The sequence below is a fragment of the Carassius auratus genome, unplaced genomic scaffold, assembly GCF_003368295.1.
Source record: "Carassius auratus strain Wakin unplaced genomic scaffold, ASM336829v1 scaf_tig00027603, whole genome shotgun sequence".
NCBI lineage: Eukaryota > Metazoa > Chordata > Actinopteri > Cypriniformes > Cyprinidae > Carassius > Carassius auratus.
The window spans coordinates 105936-131915 of record NW_020525608.1 but is presented as its reverse complement, the minus strand read 5'-3'; the positions used below and the strand labels follow the sequence as shown (position 1 = coordinate 131915).

Genomic DNA, 25980 nt, shown 5'->3' with positions numbered 1-25980 from the left:
CTTGAATGTGAGCTTTGTTGAAAGAGTGCCCAGATTCTGTCTGTGGTCATGTTGGGCTTATTAGCAGACATGTCCTAAAGGCACCATGAAATATATTCTGACCTCGAATGCAGTTTTAGAAGAACTATATGCATATGTAGCTATATATATATTTACATATATACATATATACAGTAGTAGTAGACTTCATGGGGCAACCGTTTCCCAAAGATTTTCACTGCATATTCATTTCTGTAAATGCTTTTCCTTTTTCCAAAAAAGGAGTTGACATCATTTTCTGTGATAATTTACAGCATGTCATAGATCCTGTGCATAGAGGCCCAGTTTATGTACACTTTAAAAACATGGGTAGTAAATTTCACAATTATTTAACAAAGTAACATAAAGGAACACTTTGTATTAAGCATGACGTTTTGGAATAGTAGTAGTATTTTCTTGTAAAACATAACCTAACAATCTGTTCATTTTTATAATATGAATATGAATATGTAACTCTTCAATTGGTAAGGTGTTATGTGTTGCTAATAAGTTGCATTTGCTAAGTGTGGTTAAAATTGTTTCTGAGGCTGTCGATATAGAAGTTTGCATAATAATAGTATGCTCATTTTTGCAAGCCGACATACATAATCACTGAAACATGTCTGGAGTTTGTGCATGAGTGGAGTTATGTAACACGTTCCTCGTTTTCTTTTTATGAGCAGAACAATGTGCAGTTCCCAATATTAGCTGTCTTATCCTCTGTGATAACAGCTGGGACAAATGCAGGATAAGCTTGCGCTGATTACACTGTTAAAGACATGTTTCGTTTCAGGTTTGTTTTTATCCGTGTGCCGAACCTCAGGTTAAGATCAGTCATGAATACACAGGTTCATGCAAATGCAGCGTGCTATTACTGCAAGAGGATTGTAAATACACACTCCGAGTCTACACACCATTTAATCTCACTGAGATATAAAAATCACAAGTGAGCTCTCTTTAATATTTCCCAGAAAGCAATACAATGAAATTGACATTAAATACCCTTAGATGTTAAATGTAATAGTACAAATCTCAACAATATGATTTGCCAAGATACCAAAGCCTTATTCAAAAGTCAAGCATCTCAATATGAACTCCACCATTTCTCAAATAATCTATCCACATTTATTTTATGTCAACAATTGACTTACATTCATTTTTATCTTTTCAAAGGAATTTTCTGAGAAATTAAAAACATATTCTTAAAGAAGTATTTTTTTCAAATTCGTTTGCTCATCAGAACAGATTTGTAGAAATGTAGCATTATGTGACTTGCTCACTATGCATCCTCGGCATTGAATGGGTGCCGTCAGAATGAGAGTCCAAACATCACAATAATCCTCAAGTAATCCACACTACTCCAATCCATCAATTAATGTCGTGTGAAGGAAAAAGCTGTGTTTCTAAGAAGCAAATCCATCAAGACATTTTTTTAAGCAACTTCAACCAACTGATAAATATCTGTTCTGATGAACAAACAAACAAATATACTTCTTGGATGGCCAGAAGTTGAGTAAATATTCAGCACATTCTAATTTCAAAGTCTCTTGAGCTGTGAAATAGAAATGTCTAGAAAGAAAATATTCTTGCATACAGTAGTTCCACTTAATTTACATTTAGTCAAACAGTGATTTCATCCTCTTCTTTGATCATGTTTATTATTTATTTTGATGAGATCATCATCATCATCATCTCACTGATAAACAGAATGCAGATCCTCACATGTCTGATTTAACCTGTCAGTCAAAGCCCTCTGACCATTAACAACCTACCTGAATCATCGGCTCATTATCAGGAGGTTCAACTTTGTCCTAGAACAGAGAACAGATTCAGGAACACAGCTGAGTGGAGGACGCCTTTCAAACTGACATACTCAGATATTCTCTCTGGATCTTAACCATTTTCTTCTGTACGCTTGTATTTCTGTTTGTGATTCTAGTGCCTGGAACATGGCGCTTCTCTCAGACAAGGTGAAGTATTGCCTCCGTTTGCTTTTACTTAGATTTTCATTGTTTGTGTCATATTACAATAGGGTCATTCTCAGGTAAAGTGCCATTTTTATTTATTTGAAAAATGTTACTGGTGAACCAGCCCAACTCAGGCCCGAAGAATTAACCTCAGGCTCAAAGTAAAAAGGGACCACCCGGGTGCATCCTCAAAAATATTTTTTTTACAAATTTTAACATATTTTGAGTATATACTTGCAGTGCCTGCCAATTTTTGCTTTGAAATTAAATTAATTTTATGCTAAATATACACACGAAGTTTGGATTAATACAAATTGTTTAATGTGTTTGAAAGAATTATCTTATTCTCACCTAGGCTGCATTTATTTGCTCAAAATACAATAAAAACAGTAATATTGTGAAATATTATTATAATGCAAAATATCTGTTCTGTTACCGAATAAACATTAAGATGTAAATTATTCCTGTGATGCAAAGTTAAGTTTTCGTCAGCAAATCCTGCAGTCTTCAGTGTGACATGACCTTTCCGAAATGTCTAAACAATGAAATACTGTTAGCAATTATGATGTCGAAACAAGATACATGGTCTATGCTTAATTTCATGAAGTGTGCGATCGCGATTAATCACAGAAAAAGGGTGTGATTAATTAGATTAAAAATTGTGATCGATTGGCAGCCCTATAGTTCATATTGAGGTATCTGATGCATGTTCTTGGCAATTCCCCTCATTCTTACGAAAAAGAAGAGCTATGTGTGAGATTACAGTTACATTTAAACTCATTTCACACATTTTTCACATCTCAGTTATTGAGAAAAAAAGCAGTCTACTAATTTGAGGTGTTAATGAACCAGTGTATTTATCCTACAGTGCTTGTGGAAATGACAATAATGCAATCGCTGGTGATTATTATCTTTTCCTATTTAGCCTAGTAGCCCAGCGCACACATAAACAGGTAAAAAACCCAAGGCTCCTCTCAGAGTTTTTCCATTAACAACAGACGATGCATAAAAAGTTAAACAAATCTACACTATTAGACCAAAATGTCGTAATCACCCATGCACACTCATCCGTGAAAACTGTTGTTGTGTCGGTGGATTACGTCTTTGCCATCTATAATCTTGATTTAGTACAGCAATCAGTTTATGAAAGACCTCCCAACTGGAATTGGAGTTTGGGCATTGCTCTTTTGTTGTGTTTATGCCGTTTATGTTTCTTAGATTTGTTTGATGTCAAAGTGCAATTAAACGAGCCTAGCTTTGCTCTCGTTTGAGGAGTCTCACTTTACCAGTTTCCTTCCGTGTCCTCGAAACCGCCAGCTATGAAATTGTCTCATGCTCTTTAAAGGTTGACTAGTCAAGCGTAGCTTTGTGTGTAACTCTTCTGTGCCATTAGCACAAACCATATAAAACTTTGTTCAGATGAGATAAGCTTATCTTCACTTCAAAAGCACATGACCACGGTGCAAAGTAGGTCACAGGGTGCTGTTGAATCATGTCATGTTTCAGACGCTTTTATCTAAAGTGACGTACAACTGGGGAATACATAAAGCTATTATTTTTCAAACAGGTAAACAGACACAGGAAGTGCTCATAATACCAAATGTAAGGCATTGTTCAAGTAAGTACAAGCTAGAAAGGGAAGGAATAAATAAAGAGAAAATTAAGTAGTGTTGAAAATTTCGGCATTCTGGATGGGGTGGGAAGATCATTCCACCAGCCAGGAACGGTGAATGAGAATGTTGTGGAAATTTACTCTCTGCTGCTCTGAGTTTGGTCCGATGCTCACGAAGAACGTCAGATAACCAGGGGTTAGAAGGGGCAGCACATGAGAGAGGACAAATATTGTCTAGACAAGAGGTTACAGTAGAGCAGAAAGTGTCAGTTGATGCATTCACACTCCAGAGATGAGAAATGTATAGGTAAGGGAAGAAAGGAGGACGCTATCATACTACGGAGGAAAGATGGGAGGGGGAAAGGGAGAGTAGGTTTCATCTAAAAGTAACCGGTAAAGGGGTTGATGGATCACAGGTTGCCTGATTTGTGCATGTTTGCAGTGGTAAGTTGTTTGAGATCAAATGAAGCAAGGAGTGAATGGAAGTCTGTAGCATAAAGTTTGTCCAGATAAATGTTGAAGTCACCAAAGACTAAAAGTGGACTGCCATCCTCCGGGAATGAGGACCGCAGCCCATTCAGCTCCTCTAGGAAGGTGCCTAGAATTTGTCCAGGAGGAGGGTAAATTATCACAACCTGGAGATTTATAGGAGCTGTGACAGTAATCGCATGAGGTTCAAATGTGTTATAACTGCACATGGGAGAGTGGGTTGAGAATTTCCACTTGTTAGGAATGAGCAGACCAGTGCCCCCACCTCAGCCAACAACCTAACGGGGGCTGTGAGAGAAAAATAAATGGTTCGATACAGCAGCTGGGGTTGAGGAGTCTTCTGGACGAATCCAGGTCGTAGTCGAGCCTAAAATGCTGAGTGTGGATTTTAAAGAAAAAGCAGAAATAAAGTCTACTTTGTTTACAGCTGACTGATAATTCCAGAGACCCACAGACAGAGAAAGAGGTGCAGAAGAAGATGTAGAGATGTAGGATGAAGGTTAGCAAGATTGCATTGCCGTCTGTGTGTGATGTTAGAGTGTTGTCAAGAGAAAAGTTGGAAACACATGATAGAGGTCAGAAAGGGGACAGAAAAGGAGAGTGTTTAAAGGGAAGATAAATGTAATACTTAAGTTGGTTGATGGTTTCAATGCTTGGTGAAGTCACACAAGTGAAGTCAAATAAATACACAGTCTAAAACACTACAGTGAAAACAGCTGTGGCCACCGATAGCAGGGCAATTGCTCTGAATTATGTCAATGAAACACAAATAAACTGTGGATTGAAAACTAGACTGAGGTTTAGATGTTCCCAGTGGTGTGTGATATTCACTGTAGAAACTGATCTGTTGCCACCTTCACATTATGTAACACCTTCACATACACTATGTGTAATTGTGAATCATTTTGAAAACGTCGTTGTGTATACGTGGAACATTTTAGAAACTCAAGGGAAAAGCTTTTCAGTTTTTGACTACATCGTTGTCGTGTATACGTACTGTAGCCTAAAACTCTAGAGGAGACATATGAGGTTTCTAGATGTTCCTAAAATCAAAGGAGCAGCTGAGACTAAAGTATTCAATCTTCTTTCAATACTATTGCTGTACTGTAGACAGTTGAGATATTGAAGTAGGCTTATTATGAAGAAATCATAAAAACGTTTTCATTCAGACAAAATAGAAGAACAATACTAATGAATTTGACAAAAAAAAATACTATAACAGAAAGTACAAAATAAATACAAATAAAAATGTATAGCAGTGTTTGAATTATACTTAAATAAGTTAGTATTAAATATATCTCTATGCAATTGATATGCATAGAAGAAATTTGGTCTTCGTAGAATTTGATGGAGGATATCTCCTGATGAGTTCATATTTAGACTTTTGACTGCAAACTTTGATATCTTCTGAACACAATTTTGAGGCATGTTTTTCAAAGATTAAATTTAATAGCAGGAGATTTACAATGAGCAAACATCTCCATTTTATCTCTGAATAAATATCTTTATATTTAATCTAATTGCTGTCTGCAAAAAGCAATTGCGATCAAAGATAGAAATGATCTCATTTATGATTTTTATTCCTAAAGGCATTAATAAAATGTAGCAAAGACTACCAAGATCTTTATCTACCAAGATAAAAAGAGAAGTTTAGAGAAAATGTTGCTATAAACACAACCAATAACTTAATGCAATTCTGCAGAGACAGCTTATCAACCAAAACAAATTTAAACAGAAAAGCAATAAAACAGTGACTTAAAGCCTATCTTTTCTGTGTGTGTGCAACGCTGACACAATGCTCTAATTGCCCTGGCGTTGAGTTTATTTTCTCTGGCAGAAGGATTTTTCACTCCTGGCTTTCAAATCTAGCACATCAAGATTTTGTTCAGTGCATGATATTCTTTTTCATTTGTATTTCTCTTCTTTTCTGACTTTGCATGGGTCTTTAAAGTCAGCAGAGCTGATGTGGAGGCTCAAACATCTTCATCATGTCAGATGTAAAGCATGACAGACAAGTTTTTGTGTCATTGTGCTCGTTATATCAGGTGCATGGCCCGGTCACATGGATTCAATCTTTATTTTGTCATTTCCTGACACATCTGATGGCGTCCCACTGCTTTATGCTGTAACCAGGCCTGTGGAGAGATGTTTCTGTCAGCTGTTTCAAATGTCATTTTCTGTGGGTGTTCTCTATGCTACAGTGCTAATAATAACATCGCAGGCTTTCAGATGAATACTTTATGCCAGTATGATGACCTGGTTGAACTTTAACAGTCGGAGCAGCTTCCTGCTTCATTCTTTATAAATTGTGAAGGGAATTTTTACATTTAGGACCCCAGACGTGCAGAAATAACAAAGACATCACCATATTGTTGCATAGTGCTCTGGGTGCTCACAAAAAGTCCTCTAAACTCTTAAAAATAAGGTTTCTTTATTATCACTGTTGGTTCCGTGAACTTTTAACATCTATGGAAACTTTCATTGAACAAAAGGCTTTTTATAGTGGACACAGTTTCTTTAGAGCATTAAAATGTTCTTTACACTAAGAAAATAATGGTTATTTCAAGAAATGTTCACTGAAAGGTTCTTTGAGGAACCAAAAAAAGGTTCTGGCATTGGTACAAAAACACTCTTTTGAAAGCTTTACTTTTAAGAAGATTGTGTTCTCCTCAGAAATGACCCCTCAAGCTTTGAGCTCCTTTGCTGTTATTTAATTTAAATATTTTTATTTTACTATATTTGTTCCTTTTAATATTGAATTTTTTGTTTCCTTCTTATTGATTGATTTGGCTTGTATGAACTGCATATTTGTATATTTACCAAGTCAGTCTGGTTACTTTACAGTAATTTACGAGGTTTAATGTGCGAAAGCAACTTAAAATATGGCTTGCCTTTGTTGTTGTTCCCCTCTTCCTCCAACTTCTCATCTTTCCTCTATATATCAGGCTTATTCTGGGATTGAACTCCTAGACCTGCTCCTCGAGCCTCATAGGATCCCTCATCTGGAGAGCAGTGGTGACCATGGCAACCCCGTGTGGTCAATCACAGATCAAAGCGTGAGTGGACCGACATCTGTTCTCTGTGACCTGAGTTTATGTGATGGATCACAACACAACCTTCCTGCTGAGAGCATTTTATTTTTAGTTATTTTAACTCATTTAATTAATGAGACACAATGGAAGGCTTCCATTAAACACAGTCACAGCATTTTATGTCTGACCCAAATTTATCTGTCAACTGTGTATGTGTTTGTGTCAGATATGAAACCGTGTGTGTGTGTAAATCAAAAACCTATAGGGAGCTGCGTACATGGACAGCATTTTAAGACATCAAAGGATGCAAAAGCTTTATGTTAAATATATTTTTTTTGTGTTTTAGAAGTCAATTTAAAATAACTGTTTCTACTTTAATACTTTAATATTTCTTCCTGTGATCAAGCAGAATTTTCTGTGTCATTACTCCAGACTTCAGTGTCACATGATCCTTCAGAAATAATTCTGATATGATGATTGCAAAAAAAAAAACATTGCTTTCAGTGTACAATGTACAAAGTGTACAATGTAAAAAAAAAAAAAAAAAAACATATATATATATATATATATATATATATATATATATATATATATATATATATATATATATATATATATATATTACAAAAATGCTCTTCTTTTTAACTTTTTATTCATCAAAGAAAACTGACAAAAAAACAAACAAACAAAAACTTTTGATATATATAGATATAAAAAAATTTCTTGGGAGCAATTTTAGTTCATGTTAAAGTAAATGTAACATAAGATAATTAACTTCAGAGACACAAAAGGCAATGCATACAATTACTAATCTGAAATATTGTCTTGTGTGTGTTTTAGTTTGTGCATTACGACAGTGTATGCATGTTTCTGCTAAGACGCAGTTGTGTGCATTTATCATCTATGAATGAGTCACATTATAGTTTGTGTGATTACTTTCTATTTGTGTTCCTTCAGATTCTGTGTCATGGTGAAGGTGTTGTTGATAACTTCCTGGACTCACTGTTGCAAGCGTCAGATGGCGTGCCACAGTCCTGCTCTCCTCCCTGGGTCCCCTCACCCTCTGACAGTGGAATCAGTGATGACACCCCCTCTGACCACCTGGACAGCCCTCCGGCGCCCACCAGTCCGCTTTTTGACACTGTCTTCCTCCCTCAGCATCCTCATCTTCTTCCTCAACATCTTCATCAGCGAGACACACCTGTCACAAACACAGAGCCTGATATCTCCATTGATCTGGGTAAGATTTCACTCTTCAAACAGTTAAACACTGTTACTTCAAACATGAATTAAAAATGTTTTTTTTTTTTAATAAATAATAGGAAACGTACTATATTCCAGCTAGTTCAAAGGCAACATTTCTCAATTAAGTTTATCTTAACTTTAACTGAAATACAAATATATAAAAACTATGTGAGCATAGTTAAAAAAAGAAAAATTAATAAAATTACAACAATACTCAAAATGACTAAAATTTTTACAAATTAAAATAAAAGAATACAATATGATATAAATGATACTAAAATAACACTGCCATACAAAAGCTACAAAATATTTATTTTTATTTATTTCTTTGCGGTGTCTTTATGTAAATATGAATAAAAATAGGTTATTAGGGAAAATATACACTAGAATTTATGCTAAAAAATCAACTTGGTAAGAAAAAAAAAGGGTTTTCTGTTCAGGTACATATTGTTTAAGTACTAACGCTGTAGGCTGTACTGATGCTCACTTCACAAAGACATTTTCTGTAATACATAAAAAACATTTAGTTGAGATTGGATACTGATAAAATCGTTAGTTCACTTGAAGATGTAAATTAGGTTGCCTTTAACTCACCTCCGAGGCAACCTAGGTATGTGACTTTCTTCTTTCAGATGAATCCAGTTATATAAAAAATCTGTTTGATCTTTCAAGCTCTATCATTGCAGTCAGCTAGTGCTGCATTGCTTCAGTCATTGCTTCAGAAATTAAATAAAAAGTGCCCATCCATAAAAAAAAGTGTCTCACAAGGCCTCAAGTAGTGAATCGATGCATTTTTGTAAAAAAAAAAAATATCGGAAGCAGCTCCAGGAGGATGATGTACAGTATGAGGTCAGCGCTGCGCATGAACTGGTGAGTCTCGTGAAAACCAACGTTTGTTAACAGGAGCAATGGAAGCAGAATTACCTTACTATAGCAAAGGAAACCAGTCTTCTCCTGGCTTATCTTGACATGCTTCGACATCCTTCTTTACAAATCCTTGTGTCAGAGCATGTGCAAAGCTGACCTCCATACGTCATTCTCCCAGAACTGCTAAGTTTACAACAGTGAGCCCAAACTAGATTAAAGTGATTATTACATTTAGAATATGGATATTTCTTTCACAAAAATGCATCGATTTGCTGCAGGAGCACGTGAGACACACTTTTTTTTATGGATGGGCACATTTAATTTGACTTCTTTTGGACTGAAGCAATGCAACACCCGCTGACTGCAATGATAGAGCTTGAAAGATCAAAGACCATTTTTAATATAACTCAGACTGGATTCGCCTGAAAGATGAAAGTCATATACACCTTGGATGCCTCAGGGGTGAGTAAAACGCAGCTTAATTAAAATTTTTGGGTGAACTTACCCTTTAACTGGTGTTGACTTTCTTCAAAATTGCTGAAATAAGGCAAAATTGCAAGCTATTTCAAATAATGTGGGAATTTGCTGAATTTCCACTTATAATACACTTATAATTCTACAGCAGACAGGAGAAGCCTGTGATCCTCAAAGGAAGCAGACTATAATAACTGATCTGAGTTTTACTTACAGCTTCACCACAGCAGAAGTTCTGCCTCTCATGCAGGTCTGAGGTCTACAAAGCACCAAGTAATTCACTAATTGTAAAATCTGAAAATGTGATTTTAAAACCAATGACACATTTCAATATGCAAATGTCACACTGTTCAGTCTTCTGTGTTCAACCGTGGTTTACAAATATCTTTCTATTGTACAAGAATTCTCAAAACAGCCTATCAACCTAATATCAACTAGGAATGAACAGAAACTGGATTTCTCAGCCAGTACTGATATTTGACTGATACTAAAATAATCTCTCTCAACTACTAATGCTGGAAACTATACAGGGAGATCTCTCTTTAAGTACATAATAGAGGTTAAAATTAACAACAAAACTATTATTCCATTTATATAATAAGCACACTGAAAATGTTTGTACATACAAAAAGGCTATTATTTTTCCTTCATGACAGATTTAATCAGAGGCTAAATTTATGATTTACAGTAAATAAGTTCTTTCTAGTGTTTTTATTGCTAATCAGCGAACTGTGAAAACTTGATAACTTTCCTGTGGTGAAAGCAATGTTAAATGGCGTACTGTTCCCCAGCTGTTTTATTGACATCTTTCTTTTGGTTGAAACACTGATTGATCGATTACACTAAACATGATACATTTCAGTAAGTTGTGCTGTTTCTTGCAACATACCTTCATATGTTCATGTTTGAACACTTGAACTGAAGGACTACTACAGCCATCTGTCACGTCACGTTTCAGAGCACCAAAAAAATTCATTTATTGCTTGAATTTTGTGTCAAAATGAACACAAGACTTGAAATCTGACTCAAATGATTCGCAATCCCGCTCCGTACTCCCAAACTGACTCAAATGATTCGCGATCCCCATAACTGACTCAAATGATTCGCCATCCCTCTACGAACTCCCGAACTGATTCAAATGATTTGCGATCCCCAAACTGACTCAAATGATTCGCGAACCCGCTTTGAACTCCTGAACTGACTCAAATGATTCGCGAACCCGCTACGAACTCCCGAACTGATTCAAATGATTCGCGATCCCGCTCCAAACTGCCGAACTGATTTAAATGATTCGCGATCCCGCTCCGTAGTCCCAAACTCATAGACATATAAATAACTAGACGCCTCATTGGCCGCTCTGAGCCGTTGCTGCGATACGTCAACGCCGCCGCCATGTTAGTGAGGGCAAGACTGCCTTAAAAATACATGGAAGTAAACGGGGAGCTCCGGTTTTTTCTGAATAAAAACACGATAACGTTCACATTTATCAACCGATTTCAGGTTTGTGATCTACGTGCAGTTAAAAACTTTGCCTCCAGTTATTTAGTTAGGTTTGGAAAATTATTAATTTTCGTAAGGAATTGTGAAAGCTCACATTTGTTTCACTTCTTGATTTCGTTTATTATTTTCGGTTTACAATTCTAATGTTAATTTAGTATAACTGTGACATATGAATGTAATTTAATTTGAATATTCATTTAATTAAATGTATTTGATTTTATTGCCTTGTCTGTGTTCAATCCCAACATTTTTCTCTTTTTTCTCTCTTTCGTGGCTCAGATCAGAACACAGCTCATTCCCTTTGAAATTCTGTGATAAAATCTAAGTAATACATCTTTAAACACTAATAATTTACTATTGTTGAGAAAATTTAATAAAACACGTAAATACAAATCAAAAAGTGACACACTAGCCTACAGATGAACTCCACAACAAATAATAACACATGTAACTGATGAGGCTATGGATCCAGTGAAAATGAAAATATGAACTGATACAGTGCACAGTAGAAATATAGTAAAAGTGATATGTTATATTAAAAAAGTACATGTAGTACAACTTAAAGTAAAGTGAATAATATGAAAAGCGAGTACAATGCTACAATAACATATTCTATATAATAGATTTATAATAGTATAAAATTATTTGTATAATATGAATAATACCATAATAAATAACTGAACAACAATAGGTTAACAATAACTGAACAACAATAGGTTAACAATAGCAAGAAGAATATGTAATATCAAGGGTGGAATTATACAGAATAGACAAAAATGAAGAATAAATTAATAGTAAATTAAAGAGTAAAATAAAAAAAATTGAAATGTAATTTTAAAATACTATTTGTGTAATAATTATTAATCAAATTCAGACACAATATAAAAAAATTGTGGACATGAGTTCCAGGTTGTGTTTAATTAATGAGCTCCTTAAGTAAAATATATACATGTATAATATATACATGTACACACACACACACACACACACACACACATATATATATATATATGTGTATATATATGTATATATATATATATATTGATATATGTTCTATAATGCACATTACACACACTCATGCAGAAAACACACACATTTTGAAACAGTGATTTATTTTTCCATGTATGTTAACACATATAAATGTTTGGGTGTGAGTGTGTAAGGTTTACCTTGTACCACAAAATCTCAAAGTATAGTTGTTTATCACAGACCAGAATATGAGATGCTCCCCTCAAAAACTTGATATTAATCAAAATTAATAATAATTATAACAACATCACAATGAGTTTATCATGATATTGCAGCTGGATTCACTATGAGTTCCTGTGTTTTTCATTTCTAGGCTATTAACATCATGTAGTTTTTGGGTAAAGACACACGCAGTACATAATCAGCATTAAACAGCCTGTGCAAAGCTTTTTAAAAGCAGTCTATAGTATTAGAATATGAGCTGGTCATTCTGTCGATTCATTCAGGGCTGCTCTGGGTTTAGTACAAACACAACACTAGTCTAGGGAGGTATAGTCTCGTCTCCGAAAACAGCTTTCTTCAGCTTTCCTTAAGGCTGTCCTTGTCCTGTTTGCAAGTGGCTAAAAGAGAAGAAAAAAGAATACATAGAATCGGTTCACAGTTTTATGAAAAGCAATGAAATCCTTATAATCAAGTGATGATAAACTTAATCGCTAACACTTTTGAAAAACGGTCCATTAGTTAATATTAGTTAACTACTTTAGTTAACATGATCTAAGCAAGAACAATCCTTCTACAGCATTTATTAATCTTAGTTGATGTTCATTTCAACATTTACTAATGCATTATTTAAAACAAAAGCTGTGCTTGTTAACATTAGTTAATGCACTGTGAATTAGCATGAACTAACGATGAAAAACTGTACTTTCATTAACTAACATGAACAAAGATGAATAAATACAGTAATAAATGTATTGTTCATTGTTTGTTCATGTTAATTAATACATTAACTAACTTTAACTAAAGGACCATTATTCTAAAGTGTTACCACTTCATCTTTGTAAATAAGTAACGGTAGTGAAATTAAAGAGAGAAGCTTTAGCTCCATCATTAATCTAGACAGTCAAAGGGCTCACTCTGTATATTGTGCTCATAACACCATTTCGTTTATTATATAAATGGCAATATAAGTTAAAACGTAATAAGAATTCATTTAAACTCTGAGTTCTTATGAAGTCTCAGCCTTCACTGCTAACTACGCTAGCGATATTATTAATCGTCTGACACTGGTGGTTAATTAAGCTGTCAACATAAAGTTAAAAATGACCAAAAACATCGAGAAAGAACAGCTGAGTCTTACCTGTGAAAGATAACACCCCGAGATCTGTTTTTACTATCGTGTGACGGTTTGTAGGTGTCCAATCTGTCGATGAGTCAGATATGTTTTCTTCTGTCCTGATTTGAGAGTTATGACAGTTGCCCGCTCCAATATGGCGGCGACGTTGACGTGCGGTCGAGCGGCCAATGAGGCGTCTAGTTATTTATATGTCTATGCCCAAACTGACTCAAATGATTCGCGAACCCGCTACGAACTCCCGAACTAATTCAAATGATTCGCGATCCCGCTCTGAACTCTCGAACTGTTTCAAATGATTCGCGAACCCGCTCCGAACTCTCGAATTGATTCAAATGATTCGCGATCCCGCTTCGTACTCCCAAACTGACTCAAATGATTCGCGATCCCCATAACTGACTCAAATGATTCGCTATCCCTCTATACGAACTCCCGAACTGATTCAAATAATTTGCGATCCCGCTCCAAACTGCCGAACTGATTTAAATGATTCGGGATCCCGCTCCGTACTCCCAAACTGACTCAAATGATTCGCGAACCCGCTACGAACTCCCGAACTAATTCAAATGATTCGCGATCTCGCTCCGAACTGCCGAACTGACTCAGGGCACCAACTCCCAGAGAGGGCACCATCAGTTGCTCCAAAACAAACAAAAAAACTTCCTCCATTCTCCCATCAGCGCTCGCGACCGCTCGCACCTCATGTTTGCGGCTGAATGTTCATAATTGATGGATGAATCCAATCCAGGGAAGAGAAAAGAAGACTAAAAGTAAAAAAAAAATAAATAAAAAAATAAATAAATAAAAAACAGACATAAAGTTGGCTTGACGTTGGACGTTGGACGAGTCTCAAATTTAGGGACCATCCCTAAAGTTACATGAGATATTGGTATACACTTTTCTAACGTCAGTAGCATTTGAGGAGAATGACTTATAGTCATAAAAACAACTGTAATTGTTCATGTAGGTGTCAGCTATAATGCACAATTGAATTAAATGTTTGATATTTATTAAAATAAAATCATATGTAAATTATGCTACTCTTTCACATGGGCTGAACGCAAATATAAAGCTCAAAAGCATTTGAGGAGAAAGACTTGCAGTCATAAAACAATTGTAATGTGTTCATTTAGGTGTCAGCTACAATGCACACCTTATACATTTTTAACATTAAAATAAAGTATAAATCATTTAGGTAAAAATGAGGCCAGTTTATCACTTTCAGGCACATTCCTTTGAAATTTTTTTTAAAGGTTCCCTTACGAAAATTACCCATGGTTTTATCAATAACACCACAAATCATCATTCTTGTAGCCATGGCAACTGCAAATTAACCATGGTTTTGTTACTTCAAATAATATTAATATACTGTAATATTTTTTTGTTTTTGTTTTTTTCGTATCGTATAGACAGACTGACAGAAACGGCAATGTCTTTACGACAACCTGTCAAAATAAAATCTCGGTATAACTTGAAGAAATTCAAACAGAAATATAGTACTATTGCACAGAAGAGTATGCTATACTTCAAGTAGGCCTAATAGCTAATAATAATAGTTCATTAAAAAACACAGAAACTCTGGTTACAACCCACCAAAATAAAAGTATGGCCTAACTCAAAGAAATGATGTAAGAAATTGCACATTAAAATATAGCCTACTTTAAAAATATATATACTAAACATTATTTTAAAGAAATATCACACAAGTTTTCATAGAAGTTTTAATTTAAGCTTGCCAAAACAATAACACCATATTTTTCAAAAACAATTTCTAAAAGTACATTTTTATTTGTGCCTATAATGTTTATTTATTTATTATTATTGTCAGCTAATAAAACCTATGCTTCAGGGACCATATTCATATAACACCTGAGGCTAATTGTAGCTCTTGACTGGTTGAGTTGGATGATGATTAACACTAAACTGTAGAAAATCAGTTGAGTCTCCCCAGCTGGAAATGTTATTGGCTGTTAAAATCTTGTGTTTCTTATAATAAATTGACATATTGATAAGACTGAACCTTTTATATTGCTCTTAATGACATGTCGATGCATACTGTATGCATTAGTGAGTGTGGTGGTGCTTATGGGGTATGGTCACTTATTCCTTATATAAACTGTTTCAAATGCAAGACATTGATTGCATGAGATTAAGTTTGTAAATGATAGCCTGTGTCCTTTTGTAGTGTGCACATATACTATTTATCATCAAACTGTGAAAACTGTGACTAAATTCAGTATATATTCGTCTGCCATATGTTGCCACCCCTCAAAATTTCCTGCCCCCTTCTCGCCACCCCATCAATATTTTTCTAGATCCGCCCCTGATCAGAAGTAACAAAACACAAAAACTGATTGTGATTATTGTATGGGAGTCCTATTACAAATAATGTTTGATGAAGGAAAACTGTGGATCTGGCAACCCTGGCTTGAGCTATATGGGTGATTCATAGGGTCAAACACATTTTTCTGCCCCTTTTTAATTGTTAGCATATAATCGGCCCTGATCATTGGCTGCTTTTAAACAATTGGTGATACTAATTATTAGCAATACATTTGTGCACCCCTAACAATCACACAGAACAGCTGCAACCAAATAGTGCTACCAAACACCTTATGCAACTGCATAGCAAAGCCCTGAATCTACCCAGTGGTGCATTTCCCAAAAGTCACAAGTTGGCCACAATTTACCAAGAGAGTTCAATGGAACTTGCAATCATTGTAAGCTAACAAAGCTATGTGGAAACACACTCTAGAGCAGTAGCACCCAAATAGTAATGTGCTAAAAAATTATAAAAACATCTTAGCTACTACTAGCAACACCCAAGAAAAGTAGCAACCATGTATAAAAGTGCTAAGAACACCTTAGCAACACCTTAGAAAGCACCCGAACACCATTCGAAAGCACCCGAACAAGCACTCAGAAAATGAAAGATCTGTGTTTTCTGTTGGTTTTTAGACATGGTGTGATGTAAATGCATTGTGTGTGTGTGTGTGTGCAGCAGATTGGGAGGCCTGTCTGTTCTCTGAAGGTCTGACAGACTCTCAGTGCACATCAGCAGTGCAGAGAAATGAACCAGCCACCGTTTACCAGCTCACCGTAAAAGACCTGCTGCTCTCCAACATCGCAGAAGCTGTGAGTACTGAGAGAACACAAACAGACATCATGTAGAGTGTGTGACTCAACTGTTCTGCTGTGAAATATACAGCTAGTGTGACATCCACACGGATGCTAATGACAACCGGCTCTATAGAGGAGAGACAGAGAGCAGCGGAGATGTCAGATTTCATACTGGAAAACAGGAGATGTGGAAAAACTCAGGAAGAAATACATGACAGAGAAAAAAAAAGGTCTCTTCCAAGAACTGAGATACTTAGACAATGTTTGAAAAAAATCTGGTGTGGATTTTACCATTTTTATTCTGAATTGCAAAGAAAAAGGAAGTAACACTTTGAATTATACATTACGTTTTTAAAGACTAAAGTACAGTAGTATTTTAGAGTGTACTAAATTATAATTTTAGAAAATCAAGGGCTTCACATGCATTCTTCAACAACATTCCCAGAATGCATTGCAACAAGCAGTTGCCACACACACACAAAAAAAGATTCAGTAATTGTAAAAGGAAATATATTTATGCTTTCTATGTAAAGACTTCTGTTTCTGCTGTTCTTTTGAACTTTCTATTTATCAAAATACACATAAATCGTGTGGAGACTGGAGTAATGATGCTGAAAAGTCGGCTTCATAGCAAATTCATAACAAAATAGTTTTTTTAAATTGGAATAATATTTCACAATCACTTTTTTTACTGTATTTATATTAAATAAACAGCTTCAGTGAGCATCAGAGCCTCTGTCTAGACATATTAAAAAATATATAATAATAATAAAAAACTGATGAAAAACAAAATGTAGTGTAAAAATTGTGGCCTTTAAAAGTTGAACTTTTATCTTCACACAAATGCATAATGAAGGACGATGCAACAGCACATGTGTATAGACCACCACCAATTAAACAAAGCATTGTGTTATTGATTTATGTGATGCACGCTGTAAAAAACCAAGTGAACATATGTATTTGTGCAGCACTTTTCTGAATGCCTGAGTCTGAATGGATTTGTTGTCATTATTCAATGCAGTGCACTGATACTTGAGACTGAATATACTGTCCTTGTGTGGCACTTTGCAGCTCTGTCTAGTAATATCCACAGCTGCTCTCAAAAGAAATAATTATAATACATGCAATACAAATTTGAAAGGACATGAAACGAAATGTGTTTCTATGTCTAGTCGAAACCCTCCACCCAGCAATCCCAGCAAGAACTGCTTCTCAATGAAGATGAGAAAAAGCTTTTAGCCAAGGAAGGAGTCAGTCTTCCCAGCCAGCTGCCACTTAACAAGGTTTGTTGAACACTTAGACCATGTCCTCTATCTGAAACTCTGCCATAACTAGCTAATCCAGCCAAACCTTTAAAGAAAAGTCAAATTTGCCATCTAAAGCCAACAGTGTTAAAAGAATAGTTCACAGAAAAAAATATAGGAAAATGAGCTAAAACTATTTACTCACCCTTATTGTAGACTAGTTTGTTTCTTCATCACAACAGATTTGGAAAAATGTAGCAGTCCATCACTTGCTCACTAATGGATGCACTGCAGTGAATGGGTGCCGTCAGAATGAGAGTCCAAACAGCTGCTAAAAACATTGCAATATTTCATAAGTAATCTACACCACTCCAGTCCATCCATTAATTTATTATGAAGCAAAAAGCATGTTTGAAAAAAAAAACCACAAATCTATCATTAAGATTTTTCTCCAGTCAAAAAGTAATCTCATCTGAATCAGGAGAGAAATATAAAGAAATCAAGCACTATTTACAAGTCAAAACAGGTTTAAACAAATCTGTGGGTGATTTTTGATGTTAGAGAAAACAGAAGATGGACTTTTTAGCATTATTATGGATTATGGACTCCACGGCTGAGTCTAAAATTGAAAATGCCTTAATGATGGTTTTGTTATTTTATGAACATGCAGCTTGTCACTTAAGATATTAATTGATGGACTGGAGTCATGTGAAGCACTTGTGGATTTCTGTGATGTTTTTGATCTGATGATCGTGACTGGTCTATTTAAAGGATGAGACTTATTCTGTCATATTTTGCATCGCACTTTCTCCCATTCATAAGAGTGGACCATATTGATATATATAAAATCTTTGAGGTATAATGCATCTTTCATACTCATGGTGATGGTGTCATAACATCACATGACCACTTGCAGTATCATCACAGTAACAAGCATATATTTACTGCTGGAAGCCTGATCAGACATCAGTAGAAAGGAAAGAGGCTTTTACAGAGGCTGAGATGAATGAAGTCAGTGATGAAAGGCACCTCTCATCGAAATAACACTCCTCTTTCAGCCTCAGAGTGCTAGGATAATGGATAATGACAAGATTACGCTGATTTGATTTGATTCACGTGCTGCCTGAGGTTTCAGACCTAATCAAATCTGTATCAGAATAAATGTCTGAAATGTTAGCCCTCTCATTTCAAGATGAATTCATGTTAATATTCCGTCTATTCTGGCCTGTTCTCTCGTGACTTTCTTAGTACGAAGAAAAGGTTTTGAAGAAGATTCGGAGGAAAATCCGCAACAAGCAGTCGGCGCAGGAGAGCCGCAAGAAAAAGAAGGAATATGTAGATGGACTGGAGGGCAGGTGATTATATACATGCATAAATACATACATCAAATTACATGTACTGTACACGTAAGAAATATGAAGCAGCACTAATGTTTTCAACATTGAAAATAATCAGATATGGGTCTTGAAAAGCAAAAAACTGAAGACTGGAGTAGTGATGCTGAAAATACTGTACAGCTGCGCATCACAGGAATAATTAACATTTTCATATAGAAAACAGTTATTTTAAACAATCCGAATATTTCAAAATTTTTTTGTTTTACTGCCTCAAGTACCGGCTCCCAAGTCTGAATGGTGATTTCTGTTGTGAACGGTTTTACAGTATGTACCTGACTTGTGTACAATAAAAGCATTGACCTCAGATGGCCTGTCTGTTGTACAAGTAAACAGTCTGACTGAATTAATGAATATGACATCAAAGAAAAACTCATTAGTAAACTTGCAGTAAAGTTGAAATTGAGGTCGAAAGTCATTAAAAAAATCCAGGCTCGAATTTATCTCAACTTAGGATCAAAGGAATCCAATATCCTCCGAGAGGCTGGAGAAATTATTTAGAACACACTGCTGCACACATTTCGGGCATGAAATTGCCCTTTAAGGAACGGCCCGTGGGTTTATCTGTCCAAAGGACAAACTCATTTCACAGCCGGCGCTGCAGTCACTAAAAGCACCCCAGGCATCTTGCTGTTTTTATTCACACATTCACAAATCAGTCGTCTGAACGTCACCGTCTGATGCCAACAAACACCTGTGGGATTGTACTGACCTCAAAGAAAACGTCTAGTTTTGAATTTGACAATAAATCCTGCTAATCAGGACACCAACAGAAAGACAAAATAAATTTTTTAAGCTAGAAAGTTAGGAAGCGGATGAGATTTATCCTCCATTTTAATACAACTTGTAATGTTAAAGGGTTAGTTCACCCAAAAATGAAAATTATATCATTAATGAGAGCTCTGTTTATCGTCAGAACACAGTTTAAGATATTTTAGATTTAGTCAGAGAGCTCTCAGTCCCTCCATTGAAGCTGTGTGTACGGTATACTGTCCATATCCAGAAAGGTAAGAAAAACATCATCAAAGTAGTCCATGTGACATCAGAGGGTCAGTTAGAATTTTTTGAAGCATCGACAATACATTTTGGTCCAAAAATAGCAAAAACTACGACTTTATTCAGCATTGTCTTCTCTTCCGTGTCTGTTGAGAGAGTTTTTAATTTACATTTTTCAGCGAACAAACCCTTTAATCTAGAACTACTTTCATTTATTCAGTCCTGTTCATGAGAACAACTGTTCCAACAATTATTACTGAATTATCATCTAATGTTATTGATGCATCCAGCACCACATACAGTACACTATTTAGGGAGTGTTTGTGTGCATGTGAACGCCTGCTGTTTGTAGGTCAGATTTATCACTGTGAGTAATTGGCCAATATACTCTGGTCTAGGATGGCTGCCTGTAGCACTCAGAATCAGGAATTACAGAGGAAAGTCTTCCAGCTGGAGAAAACCAACACGTAAGTCTCATTTCACAACAATATCAGATCGGCTCCACTCTGACAGGGCTATAAATCAATGGTTCGCTTCAGGATCTGGATTCACATTGGACATCAAGTGGCCCAAAACAGTACTGAAACTGCTTATTGTACAAAAAGAAAGTACATTTTCCTTAAAAATGAATTAAGTACATTTTTCCTACAGTCTGACAGTACAATGAATGCATGTCACAATTTCCATGCCATCTTTGGCTAGCTTCTACCAATTCCTGATTTATAATATGACATACAACCTGTTTGATCTCCTCCATTGATAAAACTATTTATTTTGATATTTGAACAATGCAAGATCACACAGTGAGATGCTTATTATCATTCACATTTGACACTGCTTTCCCTCTGTTTGTAAATACTATTATCACATTTTTACATTTCTATTTATCTCATTAACATTTTGAATGACTTTCTATCCATATAAATATGTATAGCCTATATGAAGTATGCTGTTTCCCAGGAAATCCGTCCTGACAAGATTAAAATATGAATAATTATTGTAGGAGTGTTTATATCATATCTGTAAATAAATTTACTGCATTGGTCTATTTGCCTTTAAATAGCCTTACAAAGTAATAGTTTAAACCATTATTTGATATGAATAGAAATGTATGTCTGAAGTAAGCATTGGTAAACTTTTGTAATGTAAAATAACTGTGAAAGCAGCAATGGCATATCAGCTACTTACATGCTCATAAGACATATATCTTTCCGTCTTTCTTTTGTTATTGGGAGAGTTTTGATGTCATTAGTGACATCTGAAGTGATAACACGATCATCCACCTCAAACATCGCGGAGCCGAAGCACAACTCACGTAATGATCAGAACAATGTTCCTCCGCGAATAAAAGGGAGTTTTATGCTTCAGAGAGCTAAAAGTACCATTTTTCACCTAAAATATCTTCAGTCTCATGTCAAAAAATTCTCAATGAATCATAATTTTCAAATGAAATGACAATCCTTTAATGATTTTTGGGTTAAGTGGGTGTTTTTATGTTTATGTATCAAAGTGTATATAATCAGAATTTATTCTGAATTTCCGTGTATGATCTTTTTTTACACTTTGAAGATTCTTGATTAATCCTTTTGGCTCCAAATTAACAGCATTCTGAAGAAGATATTGACGAGCTACAGAAACATCTGGGTTGATGGACTGAACTTCAAAACTTATTTTAACCTTGCTGACATTTTCCAAACACTCATCCTTCCACATGCTGCATATTTGTCCTTAGATGAAGCCGTTCCCTTTTACACTTTTAAAGTTCACATCAAATGGAAGTTCCATTACCTCTTCCTCTAACTCTCTCCATCCGTCTGTCCGTCAGGTCTCTGATGGAGCAGTTACGCCGGCTGCAGTCTCTGGTGATGAACAGCTCCTGTAAACCGGCTCAGACGGGAACCTGCATCCTGGTAAGATGACAGCACAGGAGGAGGAGCCTAAGAAAGGAAAAGAAATTAAGGAAGGAAGGAAGTTCCAAGCTTTGAAGGAATCGGCACCAAGTGTTTTTATAACTAAAGCACAATCAAAGTCAAGCTTCAAAGTGAGCATTTGCAGAAAAGGTAGAAAAAAAAGAGGAAAGTAAATGTTGGGTGACACATAGGCCTTAACTCACTCTTCTTCTTCATTACAACTGATTACATCAGTGACTGATCTCACTGCCACCTTCCAGAAGAGCTCAACAATGTCTCAAAACTTTGCAAAGATTTTCCAAAATAAAATTAGCAACAAGTCAGAAATCTCAAACAGTTATAAGGGTTTTAAAGGGTCAGTCGAAAATGTGACTAAAAAAAATGACAAAATAACTGGAAATTAACTACTTTAGTTAGTCAGTATAGTCTTATATTTAGCATTAGCATAGTTTTAATTATATTTTAATTATATATATATATATATATATATATATATATATATATATATATATATATATATATATATATATATATATATATATATATATATATATATATATATATATACTGTATCATGATCTGAGCTTCGCTCTTCACATACTCCTTTGTATACTCCTGACAGTCAAAGGAAGCAACCAGAAGAAAGATAATCATTGTTTTGTGTTTCATAAACTGTCTCTTTCTGCTCTGCAGGACATTTCGTACTCGTCGCTGTCCGCTCTCTGTCGAGATGCATCATTCGATACAATTACATTCTCCTTTAATAATAAATCCTTGCCTGAATAGATGAATGAATCATTTCATAAGTGAGGCATCGAGAGGCTGTTTGAATTAAAATGAACACTGATGCCATGAAGATAAATGAAGTGTCTGGATATTACAATATTGCTGACGTGTATAGAGCAGACTTCATGATTTACAGCATCTCAAAACATGTTTAGAATGAAAGAGCTGAAAAGGAAAGAAGTTAGGGGAAAAAATGTCCAGAGGAAACAAGTAAAGAAAAGAAGGACTGAATATATTATAATTTACTAATGTACGCTACTGTTGTTGTTTTGTTTTTGTAAGGATGCATTCAATTGATCAAAAGTGAAGGTAAAGACATTTGTCATAAAAAAAGATTTCTGTTTAAATGAATGCAGTTCGCTTGAACTTTTTATTTATCAAAGAATCATGAAAAATAAAATGTATCATGGTTTCCACAAAAATATGAAGCAGCACAACTGTTTTCAACATTGACAATAATCCGAAATATTTATCGCGCAGCAAATCCGCATATTAGAATGATTTCTGAATGATTGCTGAAAACTGATGCTGAAAATTCAGCTTTGCATCACAGGAATAAATTAGTTTTAAAATATATTAACATAGAACACAGTTATTTTACAATTTAAAAATATTTGTAACTTATTACTGCAAAAAAAAAAAAAAAAAATGGACTTGGTGAGAAATAGAGTATGCAATGTTTCAAAAACATCTGAACAGTATATATAATAATTCTCAAGTATATGAGAAAATATATTGCAATATTGCTGTTTTAAGTAAATAACATCCTTGTTTTTCTGCATCTTTTTATCTTTCCTGGAGCAAGCCGTTTAAAGGATGTAGGTCATCAGCTGACCAATATAGCAGGACTTGCTTATTTACTTCCTCTCGTTTAATATTCCTTCTTTTCCTAGGTGCTGGTCCTTTCCTTCTCTCTCATTCTCATCCCGAGCCTCCAGCCCATCTCACACAGGAGGGCCGCTGACCCCGGGGACTTCAGCCCCGTGAAAGGTCAGTCAACACTGACTTTGATAGCAGGCCACATGAAAGAGTGCATTTACATCATTTTATACTTCTGAATGCATTCCAGAAAACAGTGTAACTACCAGACATCTCTGTTTACCATCTGAGGCATACAGTGATTATTACACATATATAAGCTGCTGATTTTCATCTGTGTAATACAGACACTCCATATCAAGGTGTAACCTGGTTTATATTCAGGTTTTCTCTAACAGGTCAAAGTCTTATGGGAGATGGCAGCACTGAAGTGAACAGACTTTTCATGTGGCACAACTTTTTCTCTTATCTCCTCATGTTTGACCTTTCTCGTAATCCGCTTGGTTTCATTTCTGATACATTCGTTTTTAGGATACAGTCAGCTTGATAAGATGTGAACATATTTTAAACTTTTAATTAAATACTACTTTAATACATACTAAAATCACACAGTACAATGTACAAAATGTCCCAATTTTCATTGCTCCCTCGGCCATTGTATTAGAAATACAAACTTGTTAACTTTTTTTTAAATATATGTATATACACTATAATAACTTTCTAGATTTACAATGTCAATAACATCACAGTTTGTGAAAAGGGTCTAAATAGAACATATAGTTAAATTTTATAATAAATATATTTGATATTATTACCTGTATAATTAAATTGTGTATCACACATATCTTTTTTTAATTGTTTAAACATGAAAATATTCAGTTGCTTTTATATTTTACCTTTAAATAGTACTGCATATAAAGTACATAGAAAAAATATGTAATAATACAAATATTATTATTTATATTATTTAATTTAGTAAAATAATATATGTATCTTTTTAAGCATATTTATTATTAAATATGCTTAAAATATCATATTATTAATTTACTAATAGCATATTTTTCTCATGCATGGGTGTTTAAAAATTAAAATATATAGTCTGTTATATATTTTAGCAAGAGGATCACCATATTTGGAGTCAGTGTCATCCAAAAGTTTCAAACCCCTGCTTTAAAGAACCCAGAAACCAAAAAATAATAATAAAAATAAAAAATAAAAAATCTGAAGAACCTATGATGTTACATAGCTCAACTCAAGAACAATATTCAACCAAAAATGGGGTTTGATAAGAAAATTATACTTAAAAATGTATTTTCACTCAAATCATTTACTCATCCTCATGTTGCTTGGACCCTGAAGGTTATGTGAATGATGACAGAAATAACCCTGAAGAGTGCTGCATGTATGACGGTACATAATGTTCTTTTTCATGAAGCTAATATGGCAAGGTCCTGTTTTTATACTCATGTACAGTATAATGGAGCCACTCTTGGGCAAGCGTTTAATGCTATGTACATACAAAGGAAAAGATTTACTACTGACATGTGCATGTTTGACTGTGAAAAACCCCGGAGCCTGGAGACAGAACGCATTGAACATGCAGCAGTGAGTCACTGTGTCGAGGCCTGATTTACTCTTCCCTCTCTCCTGCAGTTCAGTCCAGGTCACTGCGCTCGGTGATGGAGGTGTACTCAGTCAACAGGGACGTGGACGTGTCGTCTTCCACCCACGGCAAGCTTCGGCTCAGGCCCGAGTACGCCGACATGGACCCTCTACATCACAACCACAGCTACAGAGATGGCGAGCATCATCACAGAGATCCCATCACGGGCCACGCTGCCACACTGAGGTGGATGACACATCCTGAGAAAGACAGGAAGTGATGTCATGGATTGGCGAACATTTTATCAGACATTTGACCAAGGCGCCGCCACTCATTCCATCCACAGACAGGAAGTTACTGTCTGACAGACATGCAAAGCAGCAAACTGCTGTTTGTTTTGCTTGTGTGTGCCATTTAGCTGCAGATTTATCTGAAGAGATTACACTGCGATTACAGAATGGAACTTTAAAAATGTAAAATGTTTCGAAAATGTACATATTTTATAGATGCTTCAGTTTACTTGAAAATAATGCACCTTAAACTGTATTGTACAAATGTCATGTAAATACAGTAATCTGGCA

The 25980-nt window shown here is 35.2% G+C and overlaps 1 protein-coding gene across 2 annotated transcripts; it reads left to right on the top strand.

Moving 5' to 3' along the window:
• Positions 1–1818: 1818 nt before the first annotated feature.
• LOC113079312 (cyclic AMP-responsive element-binding protein 3-like protein 3-A) lies at positions 1819–25980 on the top strand. Of its 2 annotated transcripts, none has more exons than XM_026251559.1 (10): positions 1819–1988; positions 7032–7142; positions 8076–8358; positions 16532–16662; positions 17820–17930; positions 19140–19246; positions 20680–20748; positions 22107–22191; positions 23871–23967; positions 25450–25980. In XM_026251559.1, the coding sequence occupies exons 1-10, from the start codon at positions 1968–1970 to the stop codon at positions 25677–25679; spliced, it is 1245 nt and encodes a 414-aa protein (XP_026107344.1). In that variant the 5' UTR covers positions 1819–1967; the 3' UTR covers positions 25680–25980. The 2 variants fall into 2 exon arrangements, with proteins under 2 accessions (XP_026107344.1, XP_026107343.1); XM_026251558.1 differs by having other exon boundaries at positions 1822–1988; positions 16529–16662.